Source organism: Vipera berus (assembly GCF_964194415.1).
Source record: "Vipera berus genome assembly, chromosome: 5".
NCBI lineage: Eukaryota > Metazoa > Chordata > Lepidosauria > Squamata > Viperidae > Vipera > Vipera berus.
Window position 1 is genome coordinate 41686390 of NC_138207.1, and position 21051 is coordinate 41707440.

At 35.4% G+C, this 21051-nt stretch overlaps 1 protein-coding gene across 1 annotated transcript; it reads right to left on the bottom strand.

The window, feature by feature from the left end:
• Positions 1 to 91: 91 nt before the first annotated feature.
• PTTG1IP (PTTG1 interacting protein) lies at positions 92 to 19847 on the bottom strand. The gene is made up of 7 exons (XM_081329811.1): positions 19675 to 19847; positions 17228 to 17283; positions 13460 to 13568; positions 11932 to 12037; positions 7595 to 7660; positions 6068 to 6114; positions 92 to 2424 (listed from the first exon to the last, which is right to left on the bottom strand). The coding sequence occupies exons 1-7, from the start codon at positions 19772 to 19774 to the stop codon at positions 2378 to 2380; spliced, it is 531 nt and encodes a 176-aa protein (XP_081185937.1). The 5' UTR covers positions 19775 to 19847; the 3' UTR covers positions 92 to 2377.
• Positions 19848 to 21051: the final 1204 nt, after the last annotated feature.

Sequence of the window (21051 nt, forward strand, 5' to 3'; positions counted from 1 at the left end):
TAGAAGGCATCCAAGTTTCATTAAGTCAGTCACTAAAATCTTTATTTTATAGTGGTAAAGAAACAGCAAGAAATTAATTCTAAGTCACTGATTTAATACTTTTAGTGGCTATTATTTCCAAGCACCTGCACATATATATCATGTTATACTTTTTATATCTTATCAATCTAGAATTCTGATAGAAATATCTTTATAAAAGGTGTTTCTACAGTGTTTTTCATATCTCAAGTATTTAATGCACATTTTGCTACAGCTAGGTGATCTGGAATACCATTAAAAATAAGTTTAAAAATGTACTTGCTTAAAATAATTTTTTTACAATCTTTACATAAGCTGTGGAGTTCCAACAGTAGCCAACCCACCCAGATGTCTTCTACAGAAAATATGACATTTCTAGTCCAAATGGAAGCACAATCAGGGTACAATTTAGGGAAGAATACAGTTTTGTAGAAGGATATGTAGGATCAAAAAAGAGAACAGTAACCTAGAATTACACAAGAGGGCACTGATTACCTTTGTTAGCAAATGCCAAGACTGATCTTTATGATCTCCAAAGAGAACTAAGGCTAGTGTTTATGATCACCAAAATCCAGATAATGTTGTCAAACATCCTTTGAAATCCTTAACATTAATGAACTGATTAATAATTCCAGTATATTAAGATGAATTTTGCATCAAGATTAATATATATCTTAAGAGGAATTTCAGTGTTAACTTCTATTAGGTAAGTTCATGAGAATGTTCTTAGGCAGTGTCTAATACTGCATTCAAATGCAAGTTCTCATTTTAAGCTCAAGAGAGTTCTGAAGGTTATTAGAAGAGATTTTAAAATCTTAATTTCTTTCATTCAGTTAGCCAAATATTTTACATTTTTTACTATTAAACTTAATGTGGCAAACGAATTGCATAAAAGTTTTTGTAATACAGTGTTCTATCTTTTGTAAATATATATATTTAAGCAGGGAAAGTTCTAGAGAAGCTTCACTTGGACTTTTATAAAACAGTCATCTGAAGAGTAAATATAAGAAAGCATTTCAAAGGAATTGTAGTTACTGTGCAATGGACAACACAATATTCATAGGACTACAGAATACTAAATATTTCAGGGCATGAACATTTTATTTAACTTCTTCATATGAAAAATTAAAGCTAATGTTCCATATTCTTCACCAAATTCTTCGCTGGTGTTTTATTTTCTTTCATTCATTTCTCACATAGGTAAAGAGTTCAAGTAAAAATACTCAGGGAAAAATATGTAAATTATAAGTACCCTTTCTTTTTTTAAAAGTTATTCAAAATAAATTCAAGATAATTATTTCACTCTTCCAATTAACATTAAATATTACAAAATCAATTTTTCTTAGTCTTGATATGCCTTCAGAAAAAAATAAAAATGTTTACCCTCCAGTGCATAAGACACCAAATGTAGAATTGCCCGAAAACAGACTATTGCATTAAGCCAAAAGATTTTATCAATAAGACTTAAAAGTACATAAATTTACATTGTAGTTATAAAGGACACTCTTTCAGACATTATACAATAGGTTACCATTTGGATACATAAGGATAGAATATGATACACATACATTAAAGGGTTTGGCAAATTTGTATTACAATATTAAAGTAATTCAAGAAGACTGAATGCAACTGAACCTTTACAGTTTAAATGCATATGGCTAAATGAATGCCAGTATAAAATTTAAAGCAACATTACGCTCTTATTAACATTCAGTTTAACGACTTCTCTGGTAGATTTTTTTAAGGCACAAAACAAAGGACTATACATATTTTGCAAAGAAATATAGAATCAATTTATAAAAGTGCAGACCCTTAGAATTCCATGACAAATGTATTTTGAGAGCAATTTCTTTCTGGAATAATTTAGTTACTTTTGCCAGAGAATCTATTAAAGTGTATGATATTTTTTGTATAGGAAATTTCTAAGTATATACAAAGATCTTTAAAACCTTGTCTTATTTCTACTATTAATATTAGAATGTCTTAAACTGTTGATCACAGAAGAAAAGGATACAGTATGTGCACCATCCTGTTCCTATTCATCAATAAATTTGGCTTAGGACTTGGCTGGCAATTGAATAATGCACAAGAAGCAAAATATTATAGTAGCACAAGCATCTGCTTAATAACTAGAAAAAAATAACATGAATATATTACAGCCTCCAGAGTTTTAGAGGTATGTTGGTTTGTTCGTTAATCTCAGTCTTTATCAGTCACTGTACTTATGGTCAGCTCCATCTTGCCTTAAGATCATTTTTCTATTTGCAATTAAAGCATATAATGTACATATCTTTTTTCACAGCTGTATGTTATATAGACAGCACTTCCAGATGATATTTGGGGTATTTCAAAAGAAGACTTAGTTATTTTCAAATTTGGCATATGGATTTTCCTCTTTAAACAAACCTAAAAGAAAAAGAATACATTTTTAGAACATTACAAATATTAATGGTAGTTTAAAAGGAAGTGGAACAGAAGCTAAAGAGAGAGGTTTCCTCCAAAGGACAAGAAGAAATTTTAATTCCTGATTTCTAGCTACAGAGAAGGATAACACATTCCTATCTGGTCCATTCTGATGACCGAAAAGAGGAAACAGAATTAGTTGCCAATTACTAAAAATGAAGACCACAATGTGATACAACTGCCAGAAACAGAGTTTAAAGAACCTTAAACATAGCATAGTAGCCAGAAATAATTAGGAATGCAGATACAGGCATGCAAGGACAGTGAAAGATTACTGCACTGAGGCAGCAACCAAGGAGCAGAAAAAAAAGATGCCACATACATTGAGTGGGGAGGTAGCACTAAGGACTGGGGACAGATCATGGAATAAGAGGCAGCTGTACAATATCCTGGTCTCTAGCCAGCAGTAGATCTTTGCCAGCTGCTAGCACATGAGGCCAGAAGAGAAGACAGCAGTGCGTTCGCTGGAATCAACAAACAAGTGGTTTTGCAGGGAAAGGAATAAAGTATGAAGAACTTATAGCAGAAATGGCCTTAAAGATTAAAGTAGGACAGAGAAGACAGATCTAAAGTTATTAAAATATTAATTATAAGTAGAAAGACACAGATTAAAAAGCAAAACAGGTTACAGAAATACAGGAATTCAAAACAGAAAACAGACTAACATGTAAAACAAAATTATAACATAGATTAAAAATAAGAATATCAAGATAAAATAAGGCCATAGTAACTTGTAGGTATTACATAAAAAAGTAAGAATAAGATAGAAAAAAATAAAACTACCGAAATTTCATGTAAAGTATAAGCTTGTGGTATATCTTTTTATTATTGCAATAAAGAACATTTTCCAATGAAAATGGGACTGCGTTTTGCTTGAATCTGTACTATCCCTGAGCCTACAATAGTCAATATTTAACATTCAGATTGCAGATGTGATATGGTACAGTAAGAAAAAAGAAATTAGTCAACACCTTCAAATTAGCAACTTCAATTATTTCAATAATTGTTATAATTTATTACAGTTAAGCTATCTATATCTACTGCGTAAAATTGCTTTCTCAAATACATGCATTTTCAGTTGCAGAGAAACTACCATGTATTTTATTTCTGAATATTGGCTAATACGTATATGAAATATGTTCTACATTCTTTAGATAAGACACTAAACAACACTTCAAAGTCCATATCACAATTACTGAAACACAAATACTGAAACCAGTCTGTATTCACCATTCATGCAATTGTTTTCCTCCACCCCTTTTCAAATTCAACTTTAGAGGCAGGAGTCAAGAAGTATCAGTCACGCTAAGGACATTTGCAGATGACTTGGTTGTTACACTATCACAACCGATTCAATCGGTTATAGATTTGATGGAAATTATAATTCAATATGGGAAAGTCTCTGGGTTTAAGGTAAATAACAATAAGACTAATATATTAGCTAAAAATATGACCATGAATGAAAAGGAAATGTTAGTAAAATTGACAGGTTTTGAAATAGTGAAAAAGGTTAAATATTTGGGAGTATATATCACAGCTTCTAATGCGAAATTATATAAGAATAATTATGAGATGTTATGGTTTAAAGTACAAAAGGATTTAAATAATTGGAAGAAATTACAATTATCTTTGTTGTGGAAAATTGCAGCTGTTAAAATGAATGTTTTACCAAAGTTTCTTTTTTTGTTTCAAATGATACCTATTTTGAAAAAAGATGTTAATTTGGATGATTGGCAGAAGGGTATTAATAAATTTATCTGGGTGGGGAAAAAAACCAAGAGTTAAACTTAAGATTTTACAAGACGCACAGGAAAGAGGAGGACTTAAGGTGCCAAATTTGAAATTATACTATGATGCGGTGGTTTTAACACTGGTTAGTGATTGGCTTAATTTAACAAACAAAAGTATACTTTATCTTGAGGGATGGGATTTACTTTATGGGTGGCATGCATATTTAATTTATGATAAAAAAGTTGATAAGGCTTTTAAATCTCATATTTTAAGAAGTGCTCTATTGCGTGTCTGGAAAAAGTATTATTATAAGTTAAATTATAAAACACCAATCTGGGGAATTCCTGGACATGCGATAGTGTATCCATGGGTGTAAATTTGGATATGACTTCTTATAAGGAATTACTTAGATTGGTAGGGAGTGATTGGCAATTAAAGTCGTTAGGTGAGTTAAAACAAGAAAATATTGTACAGTCCTGGTTCCAGTATACTCAATTGCAAGCTAGGTGGAAGTTAGATCAGAAGGTTGGCATTACCGGTACATTAACGGATGAAAATTTGGTAAAACAGATCAAAGACCAAAACCGAGCACATATAAAGAGAATTTATAATGCTTTAATAGAATTGGACTCGGAAATGGAACTAGTTAAAGATTGTATGGTAAAGTGGGCCCAAAATATTCATGAATCGATTCCATTGGATATATGGGAGGTAATTTGGGTTAGAAATGTAAAATTTACTCAGGCCCAAAATTTAAGAGAAAATTTTTATAAAATGTTTTATAGGTGGCATTTGGACCCTAAAAAGTTGTCTTGTATGTATCCTAATTTACAGTCTAAATGCTGGAGATGTGGTAGCTTAGATGCTACTTATTTTCATATCTGGTGGACTTGTAGAAATATAAAAGCTTTTTGGATTAAAATTTGGTGGAACATTCAAAAGATTTTTAAGAGAAAGATAAAGTTCACTCCACAGTTATTTTTATTGGGTGTTATTACAGATTGTGATACTAAAGAAATTAATTTAATGTTGAATTTGATAACTGCTGCAAGGGTATTGGTAGGGCAATATTGGAAGAAGGATTGCTTGCCTTCCATAGAAGAATGGATGCTTAAAGTGTCAAACTTAGCAGAAATGGCTAAGATTTCTGCTTACTTGAAGGATCATTCACAAGAAAGGTACATTTCGGTTTGGAGAAGATGGATAGATTATATCCAGGATAAAAATGGGACTAAGAAATTCAATTTAGCTTACGAGTAAATTTTAGATTGTTATTATATTTAGTATTAGTATTGTTTAATAATTTGGATATTTTTTGTTTGCTTGTATTTATGTTATAGGGAGTTAAAGCGTATTATGTATTTGGTTATTTATATTTATTTATTTATTTATTTATTATTTAAATTTATATACCGCCCTATTCCCGTAGGACTCAGGGTGGTTTACAGGGAAAATTAAAATACATAACATACAAAATTAAAATCAGTTAAAACTATGATTAAATTACAGTCCCTGAAGTTAAACTATGATTATTATATATTTGTAACCCTGTAATCAGCTCTGGGAAGTGGGGGGAGGGGGGGTCAAGGGTGGGTTGGGGGGGATAATATTGTAATTTTTATAAAACTTTTCAATAAAAAAAGAAAAAGAAGCATCAATCATGAAAGGAAGAATATAGTCCTGAAAACTATTTTGGGGCTTTATAATCAGAGACCACCAATATAATAAACAACATTCTTTGTAACAAAAAGATCATGATATAAGATAGTTTATCTCACCCCTGTATTTTATTACAAAAAATGGCTTTGTAACAAAGGCTTTACTTTAAAAAGATGTAAAATATAGTACACATTACCATATTTTTTCCGGATTTCATCATGTCTAGATTTCATCTCTGCTCTCCTGTATGAAAGATCAAGCATGTTATTTTATGGAAAGAAGAGAAGGAAGTCCAAATAAATTACCATTTATCTGGGAAATAACAAAAATAAATAAATAAAAATATAATTGGTTAGAATTATAAGATATTCTTGACAATTACCAGAAAACCTCTCCACACGCTAGTAACAGAGGAAAAAAATGTTCCAGCCAAGCATCAAAATAATGTAATGAAAATTATTGGGTGAATGCATATAATGCAGAGATTTAATAAAAGTCTCATTTAGTCTGATCAACACAAAACTACTTCCACAATTTCAGTCCAAATATAGACCATTCCATATTGCTTGTTCTAAGCATTTTACATTCTGTACATCCCTAATGCTAAATAAAAAAATTACATTTGTGTCCAAATCATTAAAAAAATGGAAGTGAGACTTATCTATATTAAGGTAATTTCCCCTAAAAGATGTGTTTGGAAAAGGAGGTGCTTTATACCCAGCTTACAGATCTCTTTTTAAAGTCCACAAATACTTTGGCTAATGTAGAATCCTTTATGCAAGAATTTTGCTTTTTTTAAAAAAAACTCTACATTTCCAAACTTCATTTATTACTATCTAGGTGTAAAAAGATATAGGATTTGCACTGATTATTCTGGCAGATTTGCAGATATATTACCACACACATATGCAGTTAATCTAATATGGAATTTTCAGATAATTCATCTTGGACATCTTGGACTCCTACAGTGAGATCTTATTTATTACACTATTATTAAAAATTCTTCTGGGACCTAAATTAAGGTTATGTGTCCCACTTGCTTTTTTTTTTGCAGTATTTTAAAAAGTCCAGAGCATAAGTCAGTGGCATGAGCTCAAGATCTATTAGATGAATTGATCAACATTTCTCTGCATGTGACGAGTTGACTACTTTGAGAGTTGCTGCATGAGTACATTTCTATTTTCCTCTTGTATGGCTGGATTGAAACATCTGTGCCTGGTGTTCTACACAAATATCTTCCAGAATGATAAACGGTGGGATAAAGGCAGGGACATCAGCAATGGCTGGGAAGGTAGGAAGGGTAAAGATGAGTAAGTGAATCATGTCTGGATTCAAATGAAGCTGCAGCTATAGGGAAGAAAGGTGCTGGGAAAATTGGCAGGCAGGTTGAGGCACAGGAGGAGTGCAGAAGTAGAGGAGGGGAGCAGCCTTGCCTTTTCCAATTCATACAACCACTCTGGATTTTGTCTTATCAGAAACTGTTACATGTTTTGCTTTGGTCAAATGGGAAACAGTTTGGACAAACATTCAATCACAGTAAGTTTGCTTCATTCAGAAAGCAAAAACATTTCCTTTTTTGTGCACATTCCTATTTATTGTATCTGTGCAAAATTTCAAGAAAACATCCAATTGTGAAGCAAGCCTTATTTCTTGATTGGCATGGAATGACCAAAGACTAGAAAAAGCAAGCCTGACTGGCATCCATAAACTAGAAGGAACGCACCTTTCTTCCTGCCGAACCCTCCTTTGCTCTCTTTCCCTGGCATCCTTTTCATCCTCTTTATCGGCCCTGTTTAAAATAAGATTATTGAAAACAGACTGCAGTGTGTCATTATTCCATATTATGAACTCATCAAACCATTAAAAAATTAAGCAAAAATAGACTGCCATGATGGCATCTGGGTGAGATTCCATGGCTAGACAGATGTCTCTGAAGGAACAGAAATGGCACTGGGGGGGGGATGAATGGTGGTGATGTCTGGCAGGCAATTCTTTGGAAACACTTTCTTAATCACTTTCAGATACAATAAATTTACAGTTGGAAAAGTCTCTGAAATCAGCAGGACAGAGAAAACAGGAGTCAGCATTCCTTCCAAATTACAGGAAATAAAGCAAAAAGGAAAACAATATTTTGAAGAGTTTAAAACAAAACAAAGAGATTTTGATTTAGAAAGACATAAATGGACAAAGGGAATGGTACAAATGTAAAAAGATTAATATTCTGATGAAAGTGCTTTTGGTGCTATTTGGAATTGATTAAATAAATAGACCAGGTTTCCAGATCTTTGTGGAAATGAAGATTGTTGAACATCAAAGATAAAAGGCAGTGGAATTTACAAAACATGGTGATAAGTGTAATGTGAGATCAACTGTGTCATTTAAAAATATAGACAAATAGACTGACCTAAAACCTTAAGGGTATAGAAAAGGCAAAGGGTGTGTGTGTGTGTGTGTGTGTGTAGCTTGCCATTTTATTTTCATCTTCATAATTGATACACTTTTAATTTTTGCAACCACCAAAAAAGTTGCAAGCCTTGGGAAAGATTGTTGGAGCAACTGATACAAAATAGAGATTACTCCAGAAATATTACAAAAGATGATTGATCAGGTGGAAAAGCAGATACCTGAATCTGTAAAATATGTTTAAAAAGAGCTAGTTATTTTTAAAGTGGAAGAAATGGGAGAAAGGTTTGTAAAGAAGAGATGAAGGAAGAAGTTATCAAAAAAATTGAAGAATCAATAGGAAAACCTATGAGAAAAGTTACATTAACGATAAAGTGAAAATTTTAGAAACTAAAATTTAATTTTAGAAACAAAAACAGAATAAAGAGAGAAGGAAAAGAACTTAAGACAATTCAGCATTATAGGAATGAGATAAAAATAATTTTGCTTGAGATTTAGAGCAGTTCCACAGGATTTGGAGAAGACATTGGAGATCAGTCAGATGTTCAGCCGTTAAGAATTTTTTCTGAATGGGATGCAAATGATATAGAGGCATAAAAAAGGAATTACTCCAAAGTGTATAGAATCAACATGCAATTTGCAAAAATAAGAAATGTACCAAGAGATATTAGTGTGCACTTTGTTAGGAGGAAGACTAGTGATCACATTTTACAGCCACTTTTTACTTCCAGATAGATTAATAATGCAGATTATGACTATACTTAAACAAATCCCAATCAGAATCAGATTACTGAACAATAGAGTATTTTATTTTTACTGACAAGTTCAAACAGTAAATATACCACTTCGCTGGGATAAGTTGGAAAAAGTGATCTTCTCTTTTGAACACAGATTTAAATGAATTCAGTCCAAAAGAATTCCTAGAATTAAAATTCAAAGGGAAATGGAAAAAACGTAAATGGAAGTGATAGGAGCCCAGACAACAGCCACAAGAAAATAAGGAGAAGATCAGCATGTTAGGTGCTACAGGTATTGATATTTCTAAGTTTCTGGCATATGTGGATTTTAAATTCCTATTTTTTTCTTCCTAATGTTTTTCCTGGAAGTGCAAGATCTGCTTTTTTCAGATCAACAGAATGTTGATCCGTTAATTATGACAGTTTGATTGACTGAGCCTAATATTGTGGATTGAGAGAGAATGATAGCCCAGTCAACCAGCTGGTTTTTATGCCAAAGGCAGGATTAGAACTCACAGCCTCCTGGTTTCTAGCCTGGTGCCTTCACCATTAAACCAAACTGGCTCTCTTTAAATGCCTAATGTGGAGTATATATGGAGCAAATGCTCCTCAAAAAGGAAGAAAATTATTTCATTATAAAAAAAATTGAAACAAGATGTAAGGCATAAATTCAAGATCACGTGAAGCGTTAGTACCACTTTATAATGCCTTGGTAAGACCACACTTGGAATATTATATCCAATTTTGGTCACCGCAATATAAAAATGAGACTCTAGAAAGAGTGCAGGCGAAAACAACAAAGATGATAAAGCGACTGGAACTAAAATGTATGAACATTTTATGACATATAAAATACGGTTGCAGAAATTGGATAAGTTTAATGAAAAGACAGATTAGTGTGACCTGATAGCAGTGTCTATCAATATCTAGGGGGCTGCCACAAAGAAGAGGAGGTCAACCTATTCTCCAAAGCCCCTGAAGGTAGAATTAGAAGCAATAGATGGAAACTAATTAAGGAGAAAAGCAACCTAGAAATAAGGAGACATTTCTTGATAGTTAGAACAATTAATCAGTGAAACCGCTTGCCTTCAAAAGTTGTGGGTACTGCATCACTGGAGGTTTTTAAGAAGAGATTGGACAGTCATTTGTCTGAAATGGTATGATCTCCTACTTAAGCAGGGGGTTGAACTAGAAGGAACTCCCTTCCAAATTTGTTATTCTGTAATTTGTTCAGAGAAATGCATATAAGAAAAAAGGATACAAAATATTTGAGTTGCAAAAACATGAGTAAAGAATTTATTTCACCAGGAGCCAAAAAGAGAAATAGTTTATATATAAACCCCTAATTACAACCAGAATAATGACTGATAATTATGGTAAATATGTGGGGTTGAAGCTATTTGCATGGGACCAAGACTCCAATAATGGGAATTTATGCTCCAAATCAGGCTAAAATAGCATTTTACAAAAGGTCTTATGGATAAACCAATAGACTTACTATATGAAAGCTGGTTTATAATGGGAGATTGGAATGGAGTAATGTGTCCACAAAAAGACTGAATTTTTGAGAAAGATATTAAAATGACCCAAGGTAAATTACCAAGAGGTTTTTTTAAAAAAAAATATAATGGACAATTTAGAACTTATGGATGCATGGAGATACAAAAATGGTGGTGCAAAAGAATATACTTTTTCCCCCAAAGATATACAGTGCAAGTAATCCTCAACTTACAACAGTTCATTTAGTGACTGAAGTTACAACAGTGCTGAAAAAAGTGACATGACCATTTTTCATACTTACGACCTTTGCAGCATCCCTATGGTCACATGATCAAAATTCAGATGCTTGGCAACTAGTTCATATTTATGACCGTTCGAATGTCCTGGGGTCATGTGTGTCCTGGGGTCATGTGATCAGCTTTTGCAACCTTCTGACAAGCAAAGTTAATGGGGAAGCCAGATTCACTTAACAATCGTGTGACTAACTTAGCAACTGCAGTGATTCATTTATAAAACTGTGGCAAGAAAGGTCGTAAAATGGGGTAATAGTTACTTAACAAATGTTTCACTTAGCAACATAAATTTTGGGTTCAATTGTGGTCGTAAGTTGAGGACTACCTGTAGATTTTTTTTTCAAGAATTGAAATGTTAGATATCTAAGAATTTAGCTACTAGTGTTTACAAAGTGGAGATACTGCCAAAGGACTTTTTCAGACACAACCCAGTGCCTTTAGCACTTAAAAAGAAAATTGATCCTTTCAGAGGGAGGTTAAATGAAACATTGTTTCAGAAATGAATAAAAAACAAAATAATTTTTAATAATCTTACTAAAGGTACAGACATAAAGATGATTAGGGGTGCAAGTACAGCTTTTATGAGGGGACATTTTATATAACAAAAGAAGCTCTCCCAAAAGAGACAAGGAAAAAAAGCAATTTTAGATGATAGCCTTAGAGAGAGAGAGAGAGAGAGAGAGAGAGAGACAGAGACAGAGACAGAGACAGAGACAGAGACAGAGAGAAGATTATAATTTTTATCTACTTCTTTGTAATTTAAGGAGGAGCCATGGTGGCACAATGGTTGGAATGCAGTATTGCAGACTGACTCTGCCTACTGCCAGGAGTTCAATCATGACCGGCTCAAGGTTGATTCAGCCTTCCATCCTTCCAGATTTAGTAAAATGAGGACTCAGATTGTTAGGGGCAATGTGCTGATTCTGTAAATGTTTAGAGAGTGTTGTAAAGTAGTATGAAGCAGGTATAAATCTAAGTGCTATTGCTATTTTTCATGTCTTTTTTTACTTATTACTCCTCTTTCAAAATTTGTATTTTTATTCTTTTAAAAATGTATTTAATAAAAACTATATTAAAATAGATTGCTATTCTAATATAAAATTCACCAAAAATCATTTGATACTTGCTTTCTGTTCTTTTTTTTCCTGCAGCAGTAACAGCAACAGATGAAAAGTGTGATAAGGATTATTCCTCCCACTACAGACATGGCAATGATCAGTGCTTCAAAATTCACTGAAATATTTAAATAAAAAAAAGTTAGCGCCCTAATTGTCAAAGAAGTATTCATTTAATCAATTTAGAGCCCTAATTGTTTATTTAAAAAGATAAATTATTCCAAGCAAAGATTGAAAGCTTATATCATAAGGAACCTATATACATTAGAGCAGTTTCATACAAATGAGTTACGAAGGAGCAAATTAAAGCCCCCTGCAGTAAAAAAAAAATTGAATATATTTAGTTTCAGTGGTGGCTGATTTCCTCCCACCAATACTTTAACATTCGTAGTCATGAATATGAAATTTGAAAGTTCATATTCATGACTGTAAGAGTTAAAATGGGGGGATTACCTGCCACTGAGATTACCACTCCAAAAAATTTTAACTCTCATAGTCATGAATACAAATTTTAAAAATTAGAAGCTGTATATTTTCTAGTTACCAAATGCTGCAATCAAGCAGAGAATGATACACTACAGTTAAAGGTAAAGGTAAAGGTTCCCCCGCACATGCATGCTAGTCGTTTCCGACTCTAGGGGCCGGTGCTCATCTCCGTTTCAAAGCCAAAGAGCCAGCGCTTGTCCGAGGACGTATCCGTGGTCATGTGGCTGGCATGACTAGACGCCAAAGGCGCACGGAACGCTGTTACCTTCCCACCGTAGTGGTCCCTATTTTTCTACTTGCATTTTTACGTGCTTTCGAACTGCTAGGTTGGCAGAAGCTGGGACGAGTAACAGGCGCTCACTCTGTTACGTGGCACTCGGGATTCGACCCGCCAAACTGCCGACCTTCTGATCGACAAGCTCAGCGTCCTAACCCACTGAGCCACCGCGTCCCTTCTACAATACAGTTATACCTGTATTGTTATACCTTCTACAATACAGTTATACCCTGTCTATTTATTAGATTTTTATTCTGCCTTTATTACTTTATAAATAACTCAAGGTGGCGAACATATCTAACAATCTTTCCTCCTCCTATTTTCTCCATAATAGCAATCCTGTGAGATGAGTGTGTGTGAATGGTCCAAAGTCATCCAGGTACCTTTCATGCCTTAGGCAGGAAAAGAACTCAGTCTCCTGGTTTCTAGACCTGTACTTTTATCACTACACCAAACTGACTTTGTTTGCAACTCTTTGTGCAATCAGCACAGGCTTAATATTTATACTGATTAGCAACTGATCAATTTTTAATCTATTAAATATTTATATGACACAACTGGGAGATACTGATGGCTGATACTAAAAGAGGTTCTCTTCCTATCATCTTGAAAGCCACGGTAATTTGAACTGTACGTGTTGCAAAGTAACTGTAAGCTTGTTAAAAAGTTAATCCTACAAGAGTTTATAGTAATATGAAATATTTGCGGGAGGAACGATATTGTCTGAAATGTAGCATGCTAATGACAACTAAAAGAAAATTTCTAGAGTGAATTTACCCCAACATACGCCCCAGCGTGCAAAGCTTAGCTCACAAAGAGAACGTGGAGGGAGGATATTCCGAACAGGATACTCGATGCATTTTTTGCTGCTGCTGCACCATAAACACTGCAAGAAAAAAATGTGATTAAATAACGCAAGCTAAGAGATTGCAGAAGTCAATAAGTGAATCTGTACCTTATTATGCATTACAAACTTTTGAGGGGGTATTGCTTATGTCACATGCCTTGAAGCAGCATGCAAGTCAAAGAATAATGAAAATAGTACAATAAATTTTTTATCAATACAATAATAATGAATCACAACTGTCATCACCATAATATGGCATTTAGCTCAGATATTCTCTTTTTTTAAAAAAAGTTTTTAACCAGCTTCCTATGTATTAAGAATGAGAGCCAAAGGCCCATTTCTGGTGGCAAGACATTCTATAATAGGGGAGCTTCAGCAGAAAATGGTCACTTCTAAGTCCTGCCATGTGTGATTGGGAACCCTTAGTACATACTCTCTGCTGGCATGCCTTGAGAAGATTTTATTTCAGGTAAGTACTCTGGGAGATGCTCAGGATTCAAGCTATGTAGAATCGTATGGACTATCACCAGCACCTTGAATTACACTGGAAAATTAACTGGTAATCATGGAACTAATTTTATATGGCAACAACAAGTTATCAATGCATGTAGGTAGATTGCTATCTTTGCTATAACTGGAGTTTCTAGATGGCATAAGTAACAATAAATTATCCAAACTGTGACAAAGGATGAGCGATCTTTATTAGATAAGAACAGTCATCAGTGGTCCACTAGCCGGACCAAAGGGCTCAATGAAATAAAAGAATCAAGCATTGTGGCATTTCATACTGAATGAAATGACCTTCGATCCTTCTGCCACGACCTGAAGACATGGTTGTTCCAACAAGCGGGCCTGGACTGATCATGGTTTTTTAAATTTGGTTTTTATCAGCTTAAATTGTCCTTTATTTCTTTATTTATTGTGTAATTCTTTTTTAATCTCTGTATTCTATGTTTTTTAATTTTTTATTGTTGTGAGCCGCCCTGAGTCCTTAGGGAGAAGGGCGGCATATAAATTTAAATAATAATAATAATAATAATAATAATAATAATAATAATAATAATAATGATGATGATGATGATGATGATGATAATGATGATGATGATGATGATGATGCACAATGGCTCAACCTTTCATTCTCACCATCTAACTGAGAACGTCCATTCAGGAAAGAGCAGAGCCACCATTAAACAGTGTTCCAAATTCCCATCCCTTTCAGTCCAGGCATCCAGAAGGATGATATTTTTGAGGCTATTAAAGACTGCCAAGAAATCTAACAGTATAGGGCAGGGGTAGGCAACCTCGGCTCTTTTATGACTCATGGACTTCAACTCCCAACTCCCATGCTAGCTCAGGAATTCTGGGAGTTGAAGTCCATGAGTCATAAAAGAGCCGAGGTTGCCTACCCCTGGTATAGGGTCATGGTCCTCATCCAGGTCCTGCCACAGGTCATTAGCAAGAATGACTAGCACAGTTTCTGTCCTTTACTTTTAGAAACATTTGGTTGCCCATGAAGAAAACAGGAGGCTATTCATTAAACCAATTTAGCAATGCTTATCAAAATGCTGAATTTAGCACATAATATGCCAAGAGAATTAAAGAAAAAAATCCAAATCAGAATTTTAAAGAAAAAAGGAGCATACAAGTGGTCTCTGAAAAACATTATGCACTAGTATTATGAAAAAGATACTAAAATTTATAAACAAGAACATTTGCAGAGTAAAGAACAGAGAAACAAACAGGTAAAAACTTATGAATAGCATTTAAACAGTTTGATACAAACTCTTCGGATAAGCAGGATTTCTGTTAATCAGTACAAGTATTTTGTGCCCATGGGGTACAGCAAGTCCAATTAAGTTCCAGAACTGAATAACACTTTTGTCCTAATCTGGCATCAAGGGCTTTAGAAATGCTTCATTTAAGAACTTTAACTTGCAAACGTACAGACAGGCTTAACTGACAGATTAGTTGATTAAAAAGTGAGCTCTGTCATGTCATGCATCTGACTCTTTCCCATGCTGATGTCTTGCATTTTATTCTTCTTTTTTGCCACCCTTCCAACCTATCTAAGACAAAATGTTGTTTATGATTACTCATTCTCTCATTTTCCTATTTTTAACTTTGTCTTTCACACAAATGGGTAGAAATGGACTTCCAGAATATCAGCCTAAAAACAATTATGAGATTTAGTACAGACAAACAGCAGGCTTAGAAGAACGAAACCTTCCCAAAACATTAATCTAGACAAATCATGCAACAGAATACTAATATTTAATTTTAGACTACAACTTCTATGAACTCCAACCAGATGGGAACCAAAATTCAGACCTGAGTATCCTGTGCCATGTCAAACATTTCTTCTCCTGGAATGTACACAACAAGGTTGTGAAGAATAGATGCTATAATTCATTCTCCCTTTCAGATGATTATCACAAAGCGGCAGCAAGAACAAGGTAGCTTCTCAAATGCATACGTTCTTACTCTGTTCATCTAAAAAGAAGGTAGCTTCACCAGTGCAGCTGCATATTCTGCAGAGCAAAGCAGGAGACCTTTCGGGGCCCACTAGTAATTTAACAGCTCAAGAATTGAAACGTTCAGTACCCAATAAAGTCCAATGGGTCCAATTTCCAAATTAGAATACACATAAATATACATTTATATACATATAAATGTAGTTAGGCTAATTACTCAGTAAGATTACTTTTGCACCATTTTGATTTTCCTTTTAGAAATCCTTTTTAAGTAGAAAGCATAAACCTAAACCAGAAATAAGACAGATGTACTTAGCTTTCTTTTGCATGACAAACTTGGGTTGTGTGTTGTTGTTTTTTTACAATAGCCAAACCATTGTGCAAACAGATAAATGGAGTAGACATTTTATGGCTGAGCAGCATTTCACCATCTTATGACTCAAACTATTAAATTATCTGTAACCTCAAGGCATTCTTGGAAATTATGATAATGAAAGCTGGAGCTTTTCATCCTATTGTTGTTATAAGTATTAGCAACGATATAAAGTCAGATGGAATGGGGAACTCATCTAGCACCAAGGAAGATATCTGCAAGCACATTGATATCCCTAGGCATCATACTGAAGAATCTGATGTATGAATCTGAATTGCATTCATTAGTAATATACCATTTCTGTATAATTAATATCTAACTTTCAAGAGGAAATCTTCCTTCCTCACTCTTTAGCATTAGCTTAGGTTCTATAATTATACGATTCAAACTGTTTCTAAAAAGAATTTAGCAACAGTTTGAAATAGGTTGTGAATGTTTTTCAGAGCATTATAGCAGTACAAGAAAGGAAATTGCAGTATTTTCTTGAAATTTAACATCACATTTTTAAACAAAATAAAATACATAAAGAATTCTCTTTTTTCTACTGTTACCATTCCCAGTCTTAAATAAAATATATAGATATAGCCACCTGGTTCTATTTCAAAAGCCCACTATCTACACAGTCATATGATATCCTAATCAGGAAGCTGAGTAAATATGTACATATATCCTATATCACATGCAGAAATAATTTTTATGACACTAGTTTTGGTAGTTTATAACACAGGAACTTGTTATATAAATCAGAATTATCTGAATGGCTCTAGATTAGGCTGCCCTTGAAATCACTGCATGAAGCAAGTTAGATCAGGATTTTATTTAGAGAACAGATGTTTACTAATTGTGTTACTTACTGTGACATTTTTCAGGCATTCTTCACAAGTTTTATTTGTGTACTTCTGGCACCCCACTGTGAAAATAAGTTAATTAATAATTAAGTTAATCTCTTCATTTTCCCAGCTTTCCTCCTGATTTTGTTTTGTTTTGCAATCAGATATAAAGCTGGATCCTTTGAGACTAAATGTCCAGAATCATAGCTATTTGTCTGTAATAATAGCTTACTTCTTGTTTGGAGAGAAAACAGTAAGTCAACATCCAACACATTGTTTTTATACCTTAAAGGTAGCTGTTAAGCCTCTCTTCTACAAAAGCAGTACCTAAACCTATCACCTACAGGTTCTATCAATGATAAAGACCTATCAATTGTGTGTGTGAATGATACACTGAGCACCAACTATGTTCTATTGCAGGGGTGTCAAACTGCTGGCCCATGGGCCGAATGCGTCATGCCAAAACTGTGCCCACCCCATTGCCGGCATTGGGAAAAAAGTCACATTATGTCACAACATGACACATGATGTTGCGAATTTGACACCCCTGATCTATTGGATACATGAAGCAAGTAAATAGGAGATACATTATGCTTCTAATTCTACTATGCAGCCTCCCAACTGACTTATATATTCACATGTAGCATCAACTTTAAGATCAAAGACCTAAGCAGTCTTTTTTCCATTTAATTATGTTCGATTCTCAGAGACTTTCTGGAGAAGTCCCCCTAGTTTTCTTGGCAAAGATCAGAGTGGTTTTCCCTGCCTCCTTCCTAGGGCTCAGAGAAAATGACTAGCCCAAGATCATCAGCTGGTTTTGTGCCTAAGGCAACACTAGAACTCGTGGTCTCCTGGTTTCTAGCCATAACTTACAACAAACTGGCTCTCACATAGTCTTATACAATTCTTAACATGTTACATGTACTTTATTCAAATATAAGAAAATAGTTTTAGAATCAAGGCTTTCACATAATGCTTTAGGCTTTCTGGTGGTTGCATATACTATGGGGTCAGACATTTCATTTAAAAGTAATACCGACAGGGTTACATCACCATCCTATTTTATGCAAATTAAATGTTAAACTCAAATGCCCAGAATTTGTGTCCAAGGAATGCAGACCAATAGGATTAGATGTAAATTATTATATCAGTGCTATATCCCATTTTGAAAGGCAGTTTTGTATAGGCACCAGGCTAGAATCCAGAAAGTGTTCTAGCCCCATCTGAGGCATGGACTCAGCTGGATGACTTTGGGCTAATCACTCTTTCTCAGAGCTAGGAAACTGGCAATGGCAACCCACTTTCGCAAACACTTTCCAAAGAAACTACAGAAACTTGTACAGGCAGTCACCAGGAAGCAACACTAACTCAAAGGCATACGAAGACACATACATTCACAATTCCCTTTTTGGATTGCCTAGAACAGTGGTCTGCAACCTTTTTGGCAACAAGGACTGGTTTTGTGGAAAACAATTTTTCCAACGACCAGGAGGGGGGATGGTTTTGGTTTCACTTGCTTGCCCACCATTCACCTCCAGTTGTGCAGCCCGGATCCTAACAGGCCATGGCCAGAGGATTGGGGACCTCTGGTCTAGAGTTATCATCAAATTAAAGCCATCTCAGATTGCAGTCCTATTTACCCTATACTCAAAAGAAAGCTCCAGTGAGTTCCGGGAACTATATATTCAGTTTTAATTACAGTTGAAATATTAATCGGTATAAATGTTTTGAAACAACATACTTTGCATCTCCTATATACAATGGAAAAATGGGTATTACGTTTTAATACTGTTGTGTTATGGGGCACTTTCATAGTTTTTTGAATTTCAAAAATTGGAAAAGGGAAAGAATGTTGGAATACAATAAAAACGTTTAAATCAATTCAATAGCTAAGTAACAGATTAAACATCAGTACTCTGGAGTAGAAATATCTAATTTTACAGGTGCTGACAAAATGCATCTCCCATTAATTTCAAATTATGAGTCAAGCTCAGAGCGTTAGTTCAACCTCTTGCAGAGCCAGAGGTGGTGGTTGTCCACCCTTGAGTTACAGCAGGGGTCTTCAAACTTGGCCCTTTTATGACTTGTGGACTTCAACTCCCAGAATTCCTCAGCCAGCTTTGCAAAGCTGGCTGAGGAATTCTGGGAGTTGAAGTCCACAAGTCATAAAAGGGCCAAGTTTGAAGACCCCTGAGTTACAGGTTTCTTTTTCGCCTGCTTTCTTATCCAGACACCCATATCATAGCAAACAGCCCACAAGACTGGCGCCGTATTCCCCTCTCCGCCCCCATTCTCCAAAGTATGCCCGGTGCTCTCTTTGCTTTTTAAGCTCAGAATCAAAGCTGAAGAGAAGCCGAAGCGGCTGCACAAACTGCACAAGAGCCTCGCAACTGCTCCGACAACATTGGCAAACAATCCCCCGGCCGCCTCCACCGCCCTTGTCCCACGGCAGGTCCGGGGTCTCTTCTTACTTCCTTGCCCAGCGGTCGCCAAAGTGCCCAGGACCATGGTATTCAGAGTCGAGAGGAACAAGGGGAGGCAAAGCAGAAACAAGCGCCGCAAGAAACCCATGGCGACTAAAACAAGCAAGGAAGCCGCCACCTCTCGCCCGAGCCTCTTCGGCTCCCTCACCCTTACTTTCCAAGACCGGAAAACAACCCCGGGAGATACGCGTCCGGCCCGCCCATTGCCGTGCACGCGCGCTGTTTTTGACGGGAGCACGCCGTGGGCGGGACTAAGCAGCTCCCGAAGAGGCGGCCCCAGAAGGTGCGCGCTCCCGAAGAAGGTGGGCGGCTTCGTATTTATCCTAACAGCCGGCAGATCTGAATGCTTCGGTTGCTTTGATGTTATAAATTCTTATTTCCTTATTTTCTTTTATATTGTTTAAACCAGGGGTCTTCAAACTTGGCCCTTTTATGACTTGTGGACTTCAACTCCCAGAATTCCTCAGCCAGCTTTGCTGGCTGAGGAATTCTGGGAGTTGAAGTCCACAAGTCATAAAAGGGCCAAGTTTGAAGACCCCTGGTTTAAAATATTGAAAAACAAAAGACCCGAGAGCTCGGCACAGAGTACCAGCTAATATGTTCTTAGGGATATTGATGCCAAGAGTTGAAAGCTCCAACTTTATGAATGGGGCGGGGGGGGGGCGGAGGGTTGGAATAAAGAAGAGCCCTAGCCCAGGGGTAGGCAACCTCGGCACTTTTATGACTCATGGACTTCAACTCCCAGAATTCCTGAGTCAGCTATGCTGACTCAGGAATTCTGGGAGTTGAAGTCCATGAGTCATAAAAGAGCCGAGGTTGCCTACCCCTGCCCTAGCCGAAGTTTCCATACTGTGATTAAGGAGAAAGCAAAAAGGAAAATAGACGTTTGCCGCCAAGTTCTCTCTGGGTTCTTTCTGATTCGATCTGGGCTGAAATGTCGCTCGTTCGAGGGCGGATTTGCAAAACATACTAACTCGTGTATGTAGTAAATTAAGCCAAGTAGGACTTCACAACCCTGTTGAACTATTAAAACACTGGCTTTATTTTTAGCGTAATTAATAAATTTAGCCGTTATGGTTTGTAAGCCATAGTTTATAACAAAGTGTATGTTAACCAGGTTTGTTCAACAAACCGCAGTAAAGTAAATTACACCATTATGGTGAATGATTCCAGGTAAGTTTCTCCCACTGTTCATAATGTACAACTCTGCTGCAGTGTGTTAAACACAAAACTTCATCCAACATGAAGGAAATGTGGCTGGCTCTCCAAGCTCAACTGTTGTTTGCTTTCAGCAGAGCAATTCACTTGTGGCTATTGAGTACTGTATTCACAAACCAGATTATTATTATTATTATTATTTATTAA